Source organism: Scaptodrosophila lebanonensis, unplaced genomic scaffold, assembly GCF_003285725.1.
Source record: "Scaptodrosophila lebanonensis strain 11010-0011.00,11010-0021.00 unplaced genomic scaffold, SlebRS2 tig00001412-arrow-pilon, whole genome shotgun sequence".
In the NCBI taxonomy this organism is placed as follows: domain Eukaryota; kingdom Metazoa; phylum Arthropoda; class Insecta; order Diptera; family Drosophilidae; genus Scaptodrosophila; species Scaptodrosophila lebanonensis.
This window is the reverse complement of record NW_022060739.1, coordinates 4,766,711-4,788,083: the sequence shown is the minus strand read 5'-3', so window position 1 is coordinate 4,788,083 and position 21,373 is coordinate 4,766,711. Positions and strand designations below refer to the sequence as shown.

Below are 21,373 nucleotides of genomic sequence, written 5' to 3'. Positions count from 1 at the left end.
GCAGCCAGTGTTAACAAAAGAAAGCATAAATTCTGAAACAACAAGTGAAAGAATAAATCGAAATAAAAGTCTTCTCCAAAGCCACAAGTTTCAATAATTTTTTCAAGTTAACAAAAAAAAAGTGGCCGAAGCTCTGAGAATCTACTTGTAAGTGCAGTGATTGCTGTTATTGTTTCGACTAAAAGAAAAGCTGCACGCTGCAGCTGCAAGAAAAACGCGTGTCCATCACCCTCACACAAAATTTTCAAAACCATTCTCCGTTTTCCATCCCGGTGTGTCTGCCTCATCGTCGCTTTTCGTCGTCGTCGTCGTCGCCGTCGCGTTTGTATTTTGTTTGCCTCGTCAAGTTTCTCGCCGCTCGAAAAGAAATTGAAAATGTAAAGTTCGTCTCGAAGCTACAGATTTGTGGGCCTAAAAAGTAAGCTGCATCTGTCACGTTTAATACACAATTGCAATTATTTTATGCCTGCATTTCAATTAAATTGCAAGAATTTTATGTGCAACGGGCATAAAAACAACAACAAAAACAGCACCAACAAAAATTTATATGTGTACATAAGTATATAAAAAAATAAAAGAGAAAAAGGCAAAAAGAAATATTGTTCAACAAGTCAAACGAGTTCTTTTGGCTCGCTTTGGCTGTGCGGCCAACAGCAACAAAAACAACAACAACAGCAACGGAGCCGGGGCAACAACAACGCACATTGGTGGCAAGCAGCGAGTTTTGTTTGCGCCTTTGGTGAAAAATATTGGCAGCAGCCACAAGTAAGAAAGCTAAACAAAAATTTTTGCTCAAAAATACCAAAAAAAAAAAGATAAACAAAACAACAAAAAACAGGAAAGAAGACTAGTAGGTTGCAGTGGCAAAGAAAATATTGGAAGAAAAGCTATGAAAGAAATTCTAAAGTTACAATTATAATTCGTTTTGAAATGAATAGAAAATATGTGCAAATAAAGGAAAAGACAGAAAACCATTTATATTAATGAGGTATATATGAAATAATTACCATAACATTATTTTTTGTATACTACATTCATCGATGTCTTTCTTGATTTTGGCTTGGTTCTGATTTTCTGCCAAATTTATTAACAGACCAAGTCAAATTTAGGAATTGGTAATGGAAACAGAATTTGCAAATAACTTGACTAAAGAACGTATCAACAAGAATAATAAAGCATAAAGACACTAACGAGATTGTTAAAAATGCAATAATGTTCTAGGATGGCTATTTGATTGGACTTTGTATTAATATTTTTAATCGCGAAATCTTTAATTGAAGAAAATCGTACATGCTCTGGGAAGCTAGCTATGTTTTCATTTCAAAAGGTGTTAGGGAAATTGAGGAAAAATAAATACAAAGTAGTAATATTTACAATTCAAAAGATAAAAAATAAATTCATTTAATAGATAAGGAATGCCTGCATAAAAGAATAAAATTAACTGAAAGCAAATATTAAAATAAACATCTATGAAAAATAATGTCATTTCATGAATATTTAGGTATCTAAAATGAAGAAAACTATGCACAAATAAAGTAAATAAATTAAACAAAGGCAGTCGATCAATAAATTCGCAAAATAGTTTGTCAACGAACAAACAAGTTTTTAAAAATTGCAAAACTCTAGAACTGCATTGAGAACATATTCAGGCATAAATAGTAATTTATGAATAACAATGCCAAATAAAAACATAACATGTTTCAAAATATATTGTGACGACACACGTTTCTTCCATAAACTATATATCTATATAAATATTCTATCATTTTAATAAATGCTTAAAAAAACAAATAAATAAAATGACATCTGCACCCCATTCTGGCATTCACATACAAAATTTGAAATGCATTTGCTTTGATTTTATTCAAAGTATTGGCTTAAAAGGCAGCCCACCAAAAAAGAAAAGCGGTGCACAACAACAACAACTTCAAATAGTCAAAAAGACAATCAAATTGGTGCTCTCGAGAAATGGGTAGCAAGCACACACCAACACACTGAAACACACAAACAGACTCACACACCTACATGCCTAGGTCTATGCATTGCATCGCTGGCAAAGTAAACACCTTGCTGGCTCTGCCGCTTACTACTGATCTTGTTGTTGTTGTTGTAGTTTGCCGCATGTTTTCTATATTCCTCTCTCACTCTTCATGTATTGGAAAATGTGGAAAAACAAACAGTATTGGGCTCTTTATACCTGTTCTACACGCATGCAGGCGAGGCCCTGTCTTTCGCATTGACAATCGATCTTTGATTTTTTATTTTCCAACTATAGAGCAAAACGTGCACAGCATTTGTGAGGCCAATACGAACACATATACACACGCACACACTCATGCACATCTATATATAAATATAGGTATATAGTTGGACAGGTACACACTATTCACACACACACACACACACACACTAACTGTGCTGAACTGTCAAACCTTCCCGCTTTGTTGTGCGCATTTTTGGAAATGAAAAGAACTGAAAACTGAAAATCCGTTCAGCATGCAAGAATTTTTTTATAATTGCATTGCCTGTGGCTTTTACACACTCGTATTGTCATTTGCGACGTGCCAGCGTTTTTATTTTTTGGTAATAGACCTCATAAAACCGCCGAAACGAAATGTTAGAGGAAGTGTTGCTCGTGCACTGACTTTTTAATGCGACGCACACAATTCCAATTAAATGCCGTAACTACGCACTATTTTATAGAAAATTACTGGGGTTGAGGAAAACTAAATTCACTGTGTTCCCTTAATGTAAACAAAGGCACTCCGCCTCCCACCTTTAATAGACAAACCACTGACTCGAAGTGGAAAACTAGCCAACCACTTAATACCCTTCAATGAAACCTAGTTTTTAGTAAAATATAAAGGAAATCAATTTTGATCAAAGGTTGATTTTCTTTCTGGCCAGAGATCTCCCCTCAATCAAGTCTAGTTTTTAGTAAAATATAAAAGAAATAAATTTTGCTCAATGGTTGATTATGTTTCTGGCTAAAGACCAACTCAATTATGTAGAATTTGCAAGGAACTTTTAAAGCATACCAAGGAATATGAAAAGCGCTAGAAAAGTGATTTAAATGGACTTGGCTTGTGATTGTAAATAGATTTAGAATTATTCAATTAACTTATAGAATGTTTTTGGTGTGTTGTTTAAAAATTAATTAAATTGGGTTATCATGTTAATAAGATCTGAAAATTGGGTACGGCCCATATGGAAAAGTCGACTCTAATACTCAGAACTTGCAGTTTGGTTAGCTTAGTCTATTCTTGACAAATTTTGAGATCTTCATACAGTCTTAAATTAGTTCAGACACAACTTCTTAGGGGTATTACTTTAATTCAGTAAACAGCTAACTTGGGAGATTCTGCACAGATCCTCCAGTCTTCTTATGCTAATCCACAATAGTAATATTTTGTGAACGTTTCTCAGTCTGTTGCGTGCATTTTCAACAAGCTAATATGCCCTTAACCCCTTGAGTGCCGGCCATACAAATTGTGCATATTAAATGCCATGAAAATTCAAACAGCGTCGTTGCAATTGTGTGCGTGTGTGTGTGTGTGTGTGTGTGGCATGGCTAGGCACTTATAAACTAATTTTCAAGTTGCTAAAAGCCAAAATAGCCTGACATTAGACCAAGAAATTTTCAACAAAGTGAAAATGACTAGAGGAAACATTAGAGAGCAAAGACGACAGAAAAAAAGAATACAACAACAAAAACAAAATAAATGTGAGTGCGTTTTTATGGCCCTTAATTTACACTTCCTTTCCACCAAAAAAAAAGCAACAAAATGCGTAGCACAAAAAAATATGGGGGCATAGCAGCATGAAACAAAAGACTGAGCTCATGACTGGGGCACATGAACAAAAAAAAAAACTAAGCAACAGCAATAAAAAAATGAAGGAAAAAATGCACGCATTATGTGGGCAAGGGCGAACGAAATATAATTTTCATTTCCCATTTTCATTTGCACGACGAGCGTGCTTATAAAAGTTCTCACAATGCTGTCTGTATGCGTTTGTTTTATCAGCAGCCGTCGGCAACAACAGTTTTATATTTGCTTTATCTTTACGCGCCACTGCCAAAGACTTTTTGACAAGCGTCCCAAAAAAACGAATGACTTAGGCAACGAACTTGCAAAATGTTCTTTAATGCGCTTTAAATTGCAATCGCTGCTGTTGTTGTTGTTGTTGCTGCTGCCGCTCCATCTCTCTGTCTAATTGCCGCGATGCTTAGCGTTTTACAAACAAAAATTACGCTTTAATCTATTTTTGCGGCCTGCAGTCGTCTCTGCAGAGTCTCTCGCAGACAGACACACACACACACACACACTCACACGCACACATCAGACCACACACACGCTCACCAGCCACATCGTCTCGCAGCTGCAGTCCCGCCAAGAAAGAAATTACATTAGACAACGGCAATGGACTGTGCAAACTATATACATACTATACTATATACATACATACATACGAGTATGTACGTGTTTAAGTTAGCCAGGCGTGTGCGTAGCGCTGGCGGTGGCGGCGACGGTGGTGCGCACAGTGATTACAAATTATAACTTTTAATAGAGAAACTGTTGTGGATTCCATTACTTGGGCTTAGAGTTGCTTCGGAATACAGAAAGGTCCTAGAATGCATTGTATGGAAGGCTCTACTTCTCTGTTAAGCAATGTTTACAGTTTCTTTTCTTTTTCTTAATAAAATTCTTCATTTCAGTAGTTTTGTTTGATAAGCTTATGTTGTATGTTCAAGGAGTTGGCGGTTTAAATATAAATTAATAAAAATGTATTAATATCGAATCACTTTAAGAAACGGAATGCACGTTACACAGCTCAGCTTGATAGAAAATGTTATATAAATAAATAATAATATAAATAAGTATATACATTTCATTACAAAAATAATAGACATATGTATAAAATAATTCTATATATAGTATAGAAAGTAAAGCAAGTAAAGCTCCTCTTCCTTCAAGTTGGAAACTGGCAAAAGCTCAAATAAATTGTTTAAAAAAGTTGCTAAAGTTTTCCTTCCTGAAGCACCTTTCATCAAAATTGTATAAATGATTTTATTGTTTACAACATTCAAATGTTATATTGGTCACATAATTGGCAAAGAACCACGGCAAAGCATATTAAATTTTAAAATTACACAAAAAAGAATAAATTCAGAAATATTTTTATATTTTATTTAAATTCAGAGCTTATTAAATTTTTTATTATAAAAACATATTTCGAAATCTTGCAATAAAAGTATTTCCAGGCAACAAGTCTCTCAAACAAAAGTTATATTTCAATCGTTCATGGCAAACGGGCTATATCGGGCAGCAATTGTTTTGATATGTTTTTAATTAGAATTAATACCAATAAGATATTTATTATAAAAAATATAGTTTTGGTTCGAAAATATATAGAACAGCTAAGTATAAACCTTGTAAATTATATTTGTAGCTAGTCTAGAAATCCCTTCTTTTTCTAATACAGACTATAAAGTACTTTTTTTAATAATCATAAAAATAACTTTGATTGCCAAATTTATTAGCATAAGTTGATGATAAAAAAAAATACGATCTTCAAATTATTCAAGTAGGCCATTGAAAGTCTATATTAATATATACATATATTTTTCTTTTGGATGAAAACTTTCTTTTTTACGAGTATAGCGTTCCTATTGCCTTTTGACTGATGACATACTTGTAGAATGGAACGAACTTGTCTGCAGATTATTTGCCTGTCAGACCGCAGCTCCATTAATTCGATTCAATTCGATTCACATGTTGTTTTAAATCGAAAAGAAGGCCTCGAGGAAAATTCGAATTTAGAAGCACAGCTTCTGGCTGGCTGTACTTGGTTATGGCACCACTGTGCGGCGGCTGGCTTCGTGTTGCTGCTGCTTGTGGCAGCTATGATTTGCTCATGTGGCCACGCAGCACCTGCTCCCACCAGCCGCAGAGCGCTGGCAGAGGCAGAGGCAGATACGAGTGGACGCTGCAACACGCGCTGCTCTGCGCTGCTCTGCACTTCGCTAATTTCTTTGTTGAGTCTCATGCGAGTTGGCATTGCAGACATTCGAATGTGCAAGGCTGTGATTAAGTTTAGAATATGTTCATCGTTTGGCGCAAGTGTCTTCATTGGGGCCGCTGGCGGCTATTTGCTTGACTACCCCTGTCCCTGCCACTGCCCCTGCCCCTCTCCCTCCTCCCATTTCCATTCCATCGCCAGCATATCATCAATTTTTGTGTGTTAGTCAAAGAGTACATAAATATTTTGTGTATGCATAGAAATATACATAAAAATAAAGTAATAAAATGCGTTAATTTGTCTAAATCCGCGTCCCCTGAGTGGGAATTTCGAGCATGCTCGACTTTTCTCCATTATTTCTGGCTATATACTGGTATATATATTTTTTTATGGCGCCCTATGCTGCTCGCTTATATTGCACGCTGGCTGGCTAGTTGGTTGATGTGGGCTTTTAGTTAACGCTAGCATCTTTATTTATTTATTTAATCAATTGCCTAATTTATTGTCTTTGCATTTTATTTAGCATTCGGTTGCCATAAACACTCAGTCTACATAATTTGATTGTTTTTAATGAGACTTTTTATATGGCCAGCTGATTAACAAAACGAAACGTTACAGATTTTCATTGATTGAGAAAAAATTATATGTATATGTATATTTTTATGGCTGGTAGCGGGAGCGGGAGCGGAGCGGGTTAACGAACTGCTAGATTAACGCTTCGGCTTTCAAACGCTTGCCACTTCTGGTAGTTGTTCGAATTCGATTTCGATTTAATGCCCAACAGGGGCTATAAAAGGTGTGTTTCAAAACAATCAACTGAACAATGGACTGAATGGCCGGCAGCTTCGCGAAATCATGGCTTTAACAATTATTGCTAAATGCTGATTAATAAACACGTGCCAAGGGAGCACATTTCCGTTTGAAGCATAGAATGGTTTCTGAATATTTACACCCGCTACCCAAAATCATAAAAAATACCCAATTTAACAGGTATATCGAGTTCCTGATGGGAATTTGCATATTCCTATGCTAACTAGTTAAGGAAATGATTAGCCTGCAGATTTTTAAGTACTCAACATTTTATTTATATATATAAACTGTTTCAGTTTTGGGAGTTGTTTAGGATGCAATATTTGAACGGATTTAAGCAGATTTATATAAATATATAACATTTCAGTAGAGTTTGCCAGTTTACTTAAAAACTGGTCTAAGCATTTTATTAACATGCATCCGGACATTAGTTTTAAAAAAATAACTACTTAAATATTTTGAACAATCTGCTCCCAAAAGCTGGCTATTTGGGATAAATGGGCAAATTAAAAAGAAATAATTCTTTTAAATATATATCAATTCATATCAATTCTTCTTATTATCGTCTTTCAATGGGAAGGAAACAATGGGCTTTGCTGATTTCTTAGTCACTTTCTTTATCAGAATATTCTTTAGGATTTGGTTTTCCAATACCGATTGGGCCAAAAGGCTTATCTGGAATTTTCTATTGATAAATGCTTACTGGGGACTTTGGTTTCTCAAGAAAATGTCCTTAAAGGCTTGATTTGCGAGAAAAAGGGCTCTCAATAAACAATGAATAACTTGTCTCTACATACAAATTATATGAAAAATATTTGTGATCTGCAATGCAAAATATGAGAACATTTGACTCTTATTAGTTTGCATAAAATTCGAAATAATTGTTGGGTTTGTTTTTAGTCTTTTAATACATTTTATGAGGGCTTGAATATTGCTTTTCGCAAATCCATGCAAATCTTTAATCAAAATATCTGACAATTGCTTTCATATTAAAAGTAATCATCAAAGGGCTATTCCTGGAAATTCGAGTCACTTTGGAAACAATGGAAGCGAGCAGCAGTTGGCGAATATTAGCTGCAGTTTTAGGTCAACTGTTATTATTTTGTATTCAGTTTGTAAGAAGAGGGACCTTGTTTTTAGTGGTAATCGTATAAAGACAGCTATCTATAAAAAACTAAGAGGAGAAACAGCACTTTATCTCATATCTGTAGCTGAAATAAGCAAAATAACCGTCTTTACAAGTATGTTGAGCATTGGAACAAAATCATATCAAGTAGATTAACTATTATTTTAAAATGTTTTTGTACGTTTCATAGATTGTTGAAGAAGTTATTTCAAACCCAGATTGAATTCAAATAAGTCATTTACTTCTAAGACTATTTATTTTATTCCAGACATATCATATATTAAAGCATTTCAATACTTTTTACTTTTTTTGAAGAGTCTTTTAAGCTATGATGTGTATTTAGATGTTTCTGCACTTGACAGCAATTAAAAGCTGAGCAAACATTTTAAAAATGTGCTTCAAGTGCAGCGCAGGGGCAGGAGGGCAGGCCATCTATTGGGATGCTTCTAATCCAAGTGAGAGAACGCGACGTGGCACAGGTGCGCTGCCCAAGATTAGTCACAGACACGAAGCCAATGCATTCATCCGTTAGATGGTTTCTGTTGCTCGCCTGCCTGCCTGCCTGCCTGCTTGGCTGCCTGGCTGCTTGGCTGCCAATCTCTAACGTGAGCGTATTTCATATTTTTTTGATTTAACACCTCGTGTATGGCATTTGAATGCATGTGAATGTTGTCTTGAGGTGCCCGGCCCCAGCCCCAGCCGCAGCCCCGGACCTGCAACACAAAACAACCAACAACACAGGCAACTACATATATGATATGTTTTCTGTGTTGCATCTGCCGCCAGTATGGAGTATGGAGTATGGAGCATGGAGCATTCAACGCCGTTGCTATTGCAAGTGCAAATGAATTTTGCATATGTTTCGCTTCGTGTTCTTTTGCCACAGCACGTCGCTGCAACAGCAACCAACGACTCCAGCTGGCTCCGGCCACAGTTTCCCCCTCTGCACACACACACATCTGTATAGATATACCAAAGTATTTTTTTTAGAAGGATGTTGTTCTTGCAGTCGCTTTGATAAGATATGCCTGCATTCAGTCCTCTACTTCTTCTTGATCGGCTCTTTCTCCCCAATCTGCGGCCGCTTCAGGTATTGAATTGACCAACAACTGACAACTGGTACTAATTAGCGCTTATTAAGCTAAAATAAGATTTCAATGGCAATTAAAAAGTGTCGTTTGTGGCATTAGGCAAGATTCCCAAAGCCCTGATCATGATTTATTTCCCACACTTGTGCCGAAAGTGAAAATCGTTCATGTTCAGCCTCACAAAGCAGACTGGCATTCGGCAGGATGTGAAGCGTAAAAGCGTGAGGGCATTTTTTCATTTTGCTCACTTGCATTTTCCTTCATAGTTGGTGTTGCAGAAATATTTTCACGCTTTCCAATTTCGTGTAGTGTGAGGTTATGCTTCGATAACTATGCCAACAAATGGCAGTTGGCAGCTCATTTAGATTTGACACCATTTAATTAAGGCGCGGCTATTATTTCAACTACTTTTAAGTTGAAGAGGGAGCTTAGTGAATGAACGCCTCAATCAGTAAGACACTATAAGGTAGAAATATGAAATGAAAAAAATATGAATATAAATAATAATAATAACCAAAAAACATTTAACTTTACCAAAGAAATCAAATTATAGGTTAGTATAGTATAGGTTAGTATAAAATTCGAAAAGTGAAATAAGAAGAAGAAGAGTATGATCGGATTAGAGATTCTTCGTGGAAGAATATTCATAATGGAATAGTCTGAATGGATTTTTTTTTTTAACGATGGGTAATTTTTTAGAAAAAAGGTTATAATTGGAAAATAACTCACGAAAGCGTTAATGTAGAGGCAGAGTTCGATTTACAAAATGGCAATGGAAGGGTGCGAAATCAGTAAGTCTCAAGAGAGCTGCCAAGTCTACGAGACCAAGAAGGAAAGGGGAGTGTATAACATCGGCAAGAAGTTTGAGAAAGGGGGTGATGTAGTGATACTAAATGTATTAATTTATTATTTATTAAGCTTTTTAAGATTGTTTCCTCAAAGCTGAAAATTCCAGAAAGTTTGTTGAATCTCTATTGAACTCAAAAACCAACTATGTCATGCCTAGTGTTGAATAATATTAAAAAGTCATAACAAATGGAAAACTATACTGACTTCTCTGAGCTGGATTGTCTGCTTAGAACTTTTACAGACACAGTGGAAAAAAAGACGCGTTTGCTAATTAAAAAATTTTTATTTTTATTTTTATAAAGAGTTTAGTTTCATAAACTTATGGCAGAGGGGGGCCCCATAGTCCCCTTGATTTCATCTGATTCGCTTTTCAAGTCGTTCAGTTTGCATTCCTATGCTGGCATGATATCATCGACTCGGCCAGGATTTGCATTTTTATGAGCTTATAATTAATATGCTAACAATTAAAGCTGTGCGCCCGTAACGACTTGTACATGTCAATGTAGTCGTTTAGTTTATGGTGATTAGAAAGTCATTACAAATAATTAGAGCCAGTTCTGATACGCACTCCCCGCAGCCCTCCCTCTCGAGCGACATATGTTATTGCAATTGGCTTCACTTTCCATTAATTACTCAGCATTTAATTAAACACGCTTAAGCGCTACTTACCACCTACTTAGCCGCTGCTTTTAGACAACAATTTTGCATAATTTTGTGTTAAATCATGACAACAACAGCAACAAAAGCAACAATAACAGTAACAGTAACAACCAACAACTGACAACAAGAAGAACAACAAAAGCAGCAAGCTGATTTTCTTGGCGCTCGTTTCTTTGGCTTTTTAATTGTTCAACTTTTGTTGAATAAATAAACTACATGTGTAAGCTCATGTTAATGAAGTCGCTTTAGTTGTTAACACACACACACACACACACACACATACACAGGCGGCGGTTACTGCCAAAGCACAGTGGCCATTGGCCAATCCACTCGACTCTTTAACCAATTACGCGCTCGCCTGAGTGTAAAAACACTGTCTAGTCTAGTCTATCCGGCTTTGCCAATTCAGAATATGCCCGAGTCGGATGCATTTCTGTGCAGCTGAAGGGGTGTAGAATAGATAAGTGGGGGTGGATATAGAGCGATATGTTATCGCGCCAGGTACTATATTCCAGCATTGGCAGGAAAGGCAGGTAAGCGCTTCGAAAGTAGCCTACTTATTGAAACTTTTCATTTGAATTGTAATGTATTTTCTTTATAAACAGAAATTAATAATCTTTGTCAAAGTTGGTGATGTTCCATAGTTGAGGATTCGTAGTTATAGCGAGTGCAAGACAAAATATATATTCTTATACTGAACGGTACGTTTCTTACATTTGGTTTAAATAAACCGTTGAGGGCTTCACCTAATATTAGATTGAAGTAAACGCTCCAATCAATTACCCTTTTAATTATGTGATGAGCAAAAGATTCTCAATCCTCTCTTCACGAATTGAGCTTACAAAAATATAAGACAAAAGGTGCTTAGAATCGCCGCTAGTGAGATAAAATTGCAGATTATGGGGATTGCTTACTATATTCATTTGAAAAACAAAACTCTGCAGTTTTGAAAATGAGTTAAAGTTCTTCACCAAACTAAAGAAGTGCTATTCCTCTTGATTTCAAGTAAAGCAACATCTAGTGGTAGAAACATAGTTGAAGTACTGTCAAATGCATTTGCCAAACATAATAGTCCCTGATAATAGTCGTCTACTAATTACAGCCTACTTTCTGTTTGCTCCAGTTTTGTGCCTCATAATTGGGGCGCGTTATTAAAATCACTTTAAAAATGTAACTTTCTTTCGCCTGCATGGGTCTAATTTAATAATGGCCAGGCATTAAACGTAAAGAACAGCTAAGCCAACAAAAACAAAGCCTAAGAAATACAGCAGCCATGACATTAATGTCTTTCTCAAAAACTTTACTCCCCATCCAACCAGATATATAGTATGTTATAGTATCATCCATATATATATGTGTGTGTGTGTGTGCTCCCCTTTTTTTCTCCAGCGTTATTTGCCCGCTAATTAGTTGCGCTGTAAACTTTACGCTATTATTGTTATTGTATTTTATGATTTCTTTTTGGTTGATGTTTGGTGTTAGTTTTGATGTTGTTGTTGTTGGTGTTGTTGTTGCCGTTGCTTTTATTTGCTATTAACCAGAAGATTTTTATTGGCACAGAGGCCACTAAACCTGGCGACTCTCCCTCCCAGTAGGACAGTTTTATTCATTTGCTGTGGTTTCTGTCAGTTTTGTTATTGTTTTTATGGGCTTTATGCCTTGCCCATAAAAAGCCAAAACTCACAAGAAAAAGCATAATTTGTTTAATGCCCGTGCCCATGAGAGTCAAACGGTACAGCAATCTACAGAAAGCAATGGCCAGGGCTTTGCCGTCTTTCTTTCTATATTTACTTATAAATGTGAATTTTTTTGTACTCTGGCAAATCTACAATATACTTGTAATTACAAGTTTGTCATTTGATATTAGACTCCGGCACGCTGAACGCGCCAAGATGAAGTCAGAGGCATGGCTCCAGTGCCAGTAGATTGGCGTTTGCCACACGCAATCTGCCCGCCAGCTGAAGTTCCAGATGGAGTAGGAGCTGGTATGGCTATCCGGTAGCTGTTTGTGGCTCGGCGCCAAGCTCTATGCGCTTTCTAATGTGTTTGGGTATTAGCAGTTCATCTAAACTTATGACAACTGCAAATCAAACTGACGTTTCCGCAGCAGAGTCTAAGCTGCAAATGCAACTGCAACTGCAACTCCAACTCTTGCTGCATGTAATTTGCGTACATGCCTCGTTGCAGAAGAGTTCAAGCTTAACGCTCAAGCTCTTGCCTGCTGCTTTATAGTATGTGGACGAGTACATACGAGCATATGTATATACTTGTATTTTATTAAATTACATTTCATGTTGGACTGACGCGCAGCATTTCCAGGAAGGGACATTGGCAAAACGCAATCATTATAAAGTTATTAGAGCCGTAATAGAAGCGGACCAGCTTCAAAGGCCTTGGCATCATTTTCTTGGCTAATTTCGCTGCGTGCTCTGCCAGCCAGAGTGCATTAGTGTCAATCAAATATCAAGACTTTACGACAATCAAGAACTTTTCACATGTGGTACGAGCACGAGTATTCTGGAGCGAAAAGCGAAACTCATTTATCAATTATGGTTACATGTGCATACACTCAGAAAAAATGCGGCACTGAATTATGAATAAATAGCATCCAAATATAAATATAACAAATGATTGATAAAAAATGTAATGCTTAAAATATTTATGTATTTTCATATTCGTATTACACAAGAATTCTTAATTTTAATTCATCAAATTTAATAATTGTCTTAAATAAAGAATAAAGATTTTTAAAAATTAATGTTCGGACAAAAAGATTGAAGCTGTATTAGAGTTGTTGAGTTATTTGCCTTATTAATTTGTTAAACTATTTACTTCAAAAACAGGAAACTCTTTACCTCTTTTAACATCAATTATAATAGAGAAGCATTAAGAAATTTAAATATTTTTTTACTCAAAGCAGAACATTGTTTTACTTTCTTCTCATTCATATTAATTTCTTCAAATTTGAATAACATCATATTTTGATTGGAAATCATTTAGTGTCTTAATAGAAACTTTGAGCATTTCAGTTATCTATTTTTCTATCTAAGCCTAATGTTTTTTAATCGTTTCGAGTTCAGATGCCGCCAAAGAAAGGAATTATCGAATCGACTTCACGATCTACTTTTTCACATGTACAAATTAAATTTGTTAATCAGAATGTCATTTAATTACTCAATTGTTAAGCAGGCGGAATTAATGAATTAATTCTCGAATATATATACTTGTAGTTGCAGTAAATATATAGTTTAATGCTGAAAATAATAAGAAAGGTGTAAATTGGCAGCACAGTCTCACATTTTAAATATGAATTAAACTTCGAGAATGCACAATTAAACTTCTTCGGTTCTATCCAGATGCCTGCCTATTGGCAGTGGTTCAAACAGAGGAAGTCTGAGAAAGGAGAAACGCGGGAATTTCTTTAGTCTTTCTAGACAAAGCATCTTCAAAGTCACAAAAGATAAAGCATATGTTTATACAAGTGTGATGCATTTGAGAACAGACCCAGTCCTTAATTAAAGACGTTGACTTACAATCAAAAGAATCGAACAATTGATACCAAAAAGCAACTATTTGCTTTAATGCACTAATAAAATATAGTTTTTAGATGAAATGCGTATAAATAATCTTAAAATTTGCCCACAAGAGACCTATAGAGAGTAAGAAAAAGGGCGCCTTTAAAGATTGTTTCTGGAATAGGAATCTGCTGGTGTTGTTAACCTCTGGCTAAGACACTTCTAGTTCAATAACAAACCATTTAAATGGCCAAGATCTTGATATGTTTGGCCGCCTTTAACATGCGTTTTATTTGCCTTACCAGCACAGTTTTTCTTCACGTGTAGAAGCTATAATTGAGTGCTATTTGGAATTTCCTTCGACTCACTCACATACATGCTTGAACTTTTAATTCATTTATAATTGCTTTGTATATGTGTGTGTCAGTCTCTTCCTTTGCAGTATCAGCTGCAGATGAGGCGGCACATTCTGTATCTGATCTTTATCGCTGCCAGCGTGCTCATAAAACTATCACGAAGTAGATATGTGAAAAACAAATTTTTTGAAACATTTCCCTTGCTGTGTTAACCAAAAGGAAAAAAAAACCATAATCATAATTTTATTTCTGTTTCTCATTTTTTTTTCGTTCGTTTTGTATTTTTCGCTTATCGCGCGAGAAAAATCTTTCAAATTGCAGCAGTTTCGAATATTTGTTGTCGTTGTTATTGTTATTGTTGTTTTGGCCACTCGAATGTGCCGCACAAAAAAGTGTTAGTCATGGTCTTGTTAACTAAATTGTTGACCACGAATTTCTGCTTGGCCAACTACACATTTGAAATTCTGGCTCACACACACACACACACTCACACACAATGCCAACAACAAGTTCGATTTCTCCATCAGACAATTTCTATATGTGTGTGTGTGTACTGAGCAATATTTTAACGCCGACACAGAACCCAAAAAAACAGAGACAGAATCAGAGATGAAGGGAGACTTAAAGACAGAGCCCAGACCCAGACCCTTTTAGCCTTTGAACCTTTCGCACGCAGGTAGTTCGAGATCTCGAGCTCGAGCAGCAGCTTCTTTTGTCTTCATTCCACATAGAAAAGAACAAAATTTTCTTATTCCGTTTCTGGTTTCGTTTAGTTGTGCTTTATCGCCGCACTATTCTCGACCATTTGAAATTCAAATGGCCCGAACGCATTGCCAACGCCGTTGCCAAGTTCAGACAAAATAAAAGAAAACATATTTCCACAATGCGTAAGCATGGAATGCCATTCGAAGACGATTATTATGATGATGACGACACAAAAAGAAGAAGAAGAGGAAGCTTAACCAATCACCTTATGTGCTTAGTGCAGTTATCAGCCTATTAGTTGTATCTGCTAAGCGCATTTGGCCAGCCCCACAATTCAGTCAGCGCCATTAACTGGGCCCGCGTGGGCAGCAAAACGAAAACCAAAACCAACAACAACACCAACAGCAACAACTTTATGTTGTCGGCGGCAGATTTTTCATGTTATTAGTCAATATTAAGGCCTCTGCTCACTAGCATAAGTCGAGACACTTAACATTGCATCTATAGCCCCATGGTGTATGGGAGAAGCAATACGTAATTGTCGTTGCTCTTAACTAAGACTGCAGCCAAGGCTTTAATGCAATTGTGGGTCGGAGTAATGTCTTAGTTTAGTTAAATATGTCTAACGATATTTTAGAATGCAAAGCAAGCAACAGATTAATAAATATTGTGGGTAACACTTTGGCAAAGCCTTATAAAATTGAATAGAAGATTTTCTTTTAGTAATTAAAAAGAATCCTATTTGCCGTTTTTCAAATGAGCAATTCTTTCTTGTCATTTATATTTGAATGCCCAGTTGATTTTTGTCTAAGTTCTTATTATACTGCTAATTAAGGTTTCGTTTATTCAAAAATAGCCTTTTCTTATATAGATATAACCAATTGATAATTGATCTAGAAATGAATGTTTAAAATAGAAGATTCGTTCGCATTTGAAATAAAAAGGAATTCAGGAAATAAGGAAAATCAACCAACTCTAGTGTGTAGGCATACGAGTACAACTGAAAAAGTATGATGAACATATCCCAATTCAATTTATTATATAGGTCAGTATTAGCTATGTATGTTATAAAGCTCAACCACCCAGAGCATACATCGAGATTTGCTCATTATGGCTCCACACCCTTTAATAAAATGCATATTCAACTCAGAAATGGGAGAGAATGTCAATAAAATGGTAAAGATTCTAATTAATATATTATTTCAAATTATTTTTTAAATTTATTTCTGACAAGGAACTGTCAATTGGAAAACGTGGAATCATACAAATTTACAATAATATAATATTCTTTTATTTAAAAGCAACAAGAAATTGTAGTTAAAAGTGTAGAATCTGTATCTTTTTAATTTCTAAATCAGAGATATTTATATGCAGAGATATTTATATGCACCTATATGTCTGTTTGTTGTAATCAAAGAGTCTACTTACTCAAATTTTACAATATAATGAAATCGCCCACTCTAGTCTCTCAACTAGTTTCATTTAATTAGCTTCTTCTGTTCTGAATTTGATGATGTTTGACTAGAAGCTTAGTCTGTATCCTTTTGGAAGCAATTCTTTTTCTCCCATCGGCAGCTCTGTTTGTCGATTAATAAATAAATAGGAAATAAATAAATAAAGAAGACTTTATAGGTATAACAAATTACGGTTCGCTTAGCTTTAGTTTGCTCTTCATTTCAGTGACAGACTCCCATCAGTGTTTTGTAGTATGTTAGAGGGTCTAAACATACATTTGTTTTTTATAAGAAAATCGAATGTTTTATTTATATTAAAGTCTTTTATGCTCTAGCTTCACAGTTTCTTCACTACAGTATTGTTCATGAAATTATTATTGAATTAATTCGGAAAATAATTCTCATAATAATGCTATTATATTTTCATTCGTTATAGCTGTTTGGAGTCTTTAGTGACAGAAAATCATTTCATTACAAGTACATGTATTTAAAAAAATATTTATGAGAAAACTTCAAGTTGCATGATATTTGACTTCCAATAGTCATGCCATGCCGGCTTGCTTTTGAAGAATTTTGAAAAAGGTTTCACACGTCTATGCAAAATATCACTAACTCTTTTTTAATTATTTTTTATTTTTTTTCAATTCATTTACAGCACAAAATGGCTGCTGCAGTCGCTGCTGTTGAGCGCAAGGTTGACGAGCTGCAACGCAAATCGACATAAGCGCATAAACAAATACACACATATATATATATATATACAAGCATACATGGAAATATACATACATACAGACATATGTATAAGCGCCATGTAGAGTTTTTAGCAAGCAAACAATAGCAGCAGCAACAACGACAACGAAAAGGAAAACTCAACGATGCATAAAGCAACGACAAGTTGTGCAAACACAAAAACAACAGCAACAGCAACAACTGCAACTGCAACTTCAACAACAACAACAGTAGCAGCAACAACAATAGCAACAACAAAACGAAAAACACCCAAAACGGCAATTGCGCCCAGAAAAGATTACATAATGTTTCACAGATGCCGGCGACGCAACAACAACAACAACAACATCTCAAGGGCAATAACCACTAGAGGTCTGGGATTAGGCTGGCTGTGGTTACTGCTGCTACTGCTTCTGGGCGTCGAAGCAGAAGCATCCGGTGGCAATGATAGGGAGCGGGAGAGGAAGTTAGAAGTGTCGGAAGGCGTGCCTGTGGGTCACCAAATTGGCTTTATTGGCGATTTCGATAGCGTGGACAGCGGACCGCCGTACATAATAGTGGCAGAGAACGGTGTGGATACGGATTTGGCCATAGATCGCATCACCGGCGAAATACGCACCAAAGTCAAGCTAGATCGGGAGACGCGGGCCTCCTACAGTCTGGTGGCCATACCGTTGAGTGGCATGAATGTGCGCGTTGTCGTAACGGTGAAAGATGAGAACGATAATGCACCGACATTTCCACAATCCGTGATGCATATCGAGTTTCCGGAGAATACGCCACGTGATGTGAAACGCACGCTATTGCCTGCGCGCGATCTTGATCTCGAGCCCTTCAACACCCAGCGCTATAACATTGTGTCCGGCAATGTGAACGACGCCTTCAAGTTGTCCTCGCACAGGGAACGCGATGGCGTCCTATATTTGGATCTACAGATCAGTGGCTTCCTCGATCGCGAGACGACACCAGCCTACAATCTGCTGATCGAAGCTCTGGACGGTGGTACGCCGCCACTGCGCGGTCTGATGACCGTAAACATCACCATACAGGATGTGAATGACAATCAGCCCATATTTAATCAGAGTCGGTACTTTGCCACTGTGCCGGAGAATGCGACTGTGGGCACAAATGTGCTGCAGGTCTATGCCTCCGATACGGATGCGGATGAGAACGGACTCGTAGAATACGCCATTAATCGCCGACAGAGCGACAAGGAGCAAATGTTTCGCATTGATGCACAAACCGGTGTCGTCTATATTAACAAGCAGCTAGACTTTGAAACGAAGGAGCTGCACGAACTGGTTGTTGTGGCCAAAGATCACGGCGAACAACCACTGGAGACCACAGCCTTTGTGTCCATACGTGTGACTGATGTGAATGACAATCAACCGACGATCAATGTCATATTCCTGAGCGACGATGCCTCGCCAAAGATTTCAGAGTCGGCACAGCCCGGAGAGTTTGTGGCACGCATTTCCGTGCACGATCCGGACTCCAAGACGGAATATGCCAATGTGAATGTCTCCCTGAATGGTGGCGATGGTCACTTTGCCTTGACCACTCGCGACAATAGCATCTATTTGGTAATTGTTAATCTGCCACTTGATCGCGAGTCCACACCCAACTACACGCTGAGTGTGGTGGCCACGGATAAGGGCACCCCGCCACTACATGCCAGCAAGACGATCTTTTTGCGCGTCACCGACGTCAACGACAATGCGCCCGAGTTCGAGCACGAGGTCTATCATGCCAATGTTATGGAGGTGGCCGATCCAGGCACCTCAGTGCTGCAGGTGATCGCACGCGATCGTGACGAGGGCAGTAATTCGGCATTGAACTATGCCCTGGCCGATACACCCGAAACGCATGCCCAATGGTTCCAAATCGATGCACACACGGGTCTGATCACCACGCGATCGCACATCGATTGTGAAACGGAGCCGGTGCCACAGCTGACTGTCATTGCCACAGATCGTGGCCATCCGCCGCTTTCCTCAACCGCCACTGTGCTGGTTACCATACACGATGTCAACGATAACGAACCGATCTTCGATCAGAGCTTCTACAATGTCTCTGTGGCGGAAAACGAGCCCATGGGCAGATGTATACTCAAGGTGAGTCATTAAGCATTCAAATATATACTCTCCTTAGCTTGTAATGTGGCGGCACAGTGGGAAGTACTGATTGGGTTGTTTCTGAAATTTAAGATTGCTTCAAATCAGTCAGTATATCCTTGCCGAATTGGGAGCTCCGAGGTAGACCAATAAGACTAAGAAGTTGCTCGATAGCGAACGAAACGCACTAACAACTTTATTTTATTGGCTAATACTGAACACAAACAAGCGACCTATTTTGTGCAATTTAGCACTCCCCACCAGATTGGTGACCCCCCATGTAATTTGAATTTGTTTGCAGCGCCAAGACTTAGAAAACCTACACATGCCTTACCTTTCACCCCACTGTGCAGAGTCTCATTTGTCTTGTGAGCTTCCCGTTTGTGCACTCAGTGCGCTGGGTGGCTGTTCGCTGACCCACTTTGTTGCCAGCCTCAAACGTTGCCAAGTCATTAAAAACGTTTACCAAATGCCAGTGTGCTGGCCATGTGACTCGAATCAGAGACTCAGACTCAGAAAGACAGACAGATACACGGCAACGAGCGTCACTTATGGATTTTCTACGTACTTCAAACCCAAACTAATCTCATGCATCAATTACCCAGTCAGATAGATCGACATCCGTAGGGAATCAACGGGCAGGCAACGTTTCAGTTTATGTTTCTGTTTCTATTTGAGTTTGAGTTTACGTTTGCGTTCGCTACTTGCCAAAGACATTTGCTTGTTAACTGCTTGAGTAACAAAATTCCAAACAAACCTCCACTTGCCCCCGTCCCAATTCCCTGTCCGGCCCATTGAGCAACATGAGCGCACTCTTTGGCTTCTCACTCTTTTGTAGTTAATCCATTCATCATCGGGTAATTACATTTTTATAACATTTTTCCCCGCTCACAAAATAGGCAACCAAAAGAAATAGGAAACAACCAGCCTAAAACCGTTTCTAGCGCTTAACGAAGGCATTTTGTTCGCCGTTGTTGCGCTGCGGCTTTCTGGTCTTTGCTATCACCCATTTTTTCCATACACAACCACACACACACACACACACATGTACATAAATGTGACCTCTTGTGCCTCTTGCCTTCAGTCAAAAAAAAAAAAAGAGTTGAAAAAGCTGAAGAAAAAAATAACAACAAATCCAAAATGTTTCAAACTTCCCAGCAATTTAACAACACGAGTTTCAACTCAGCGCTCAGTTAGGAATAAGACAAGAAATAAAAAGCGACACAAAATTTTATAACTAAATCTAATAAAAACATTTTATGAAGCTGCTTTCTGTCCTCGAGTGTGTGGCTCTCGTCGACTAGCGCGTCTCTAAGACAATACTCGTAGCGCGATTGATCCAAAATATAATTCGTGTATAGTAGTTTCAAAGAAAACTGAAATTTCAGACATTCAGACATTTCCGCAAATCAAAGCAAATCACAGCAAATCACAGCAAATCCAATCAAATCAAATCAAATCAAATCAGAGCCCATCTCATCTCAGCCACTAACAACGTGAGACGCACCAAATTAAAGGCTCCGATGGCTAGAAATAACAACGGCAATTCTGCCAACGAAATGTTTGATGAAATCACAAAAAGTCACGTTTCCATAATTACAATGAAAGAAAAGCACAGCACAGCAGAGCAGAGATACGATATTTTGGTCTGTCTGGATTGTGTCTGGACATGCGTCCCCGCAACCACCTAAGTGGCTTCAAACCACAAACGAAAACACAAAACGCATAATTGGCTCACGCAAAAATATAATAATACAAAAAAAAAGACAAAATAAAAAAAGAACAGAAGAGAATAAGTGAAATGAGTTTCGCAACTCGGCCATGATACAAATCTTATGTTTTGAGAAAGAGATAGAGATTGGCAGCTAATGCCCGTTCTGAAGCGGCTCAATAATCATAAAAGCAGCAGCCACCACATCTACACATCAGCACATCAGAACATCAGC

At 37.5% G+C, this 21,373-nt stretch overlaps 1 protein-coding gene across 1 annotated transcript in view; it reads left to right on the top strand.

Moving 5' to 3' along the window:
• The first annotated feature begins 17,610 nt into the window (after nucleotides 1-17,610).
• Nucleotides 17,611-21,373, top strand: part of LOC115631334 (protein dachsous) — a 108,013-nt gene continuing 104,250 nt past the window's right edge. The window contains exon 1 of the mRNA XM_030528055.1: nucleotides 17,611-19,427. Within this exon, the coding sequence (XP_030383915.1) occupies nucleotides 17,619-19,427 (1,809 nt within the window). The 5' untranslated portion in view covers nucleotides 17,611-17,618. The remainder of the gene's footprint in view (nucleotides 19,428-21,373) is intronic.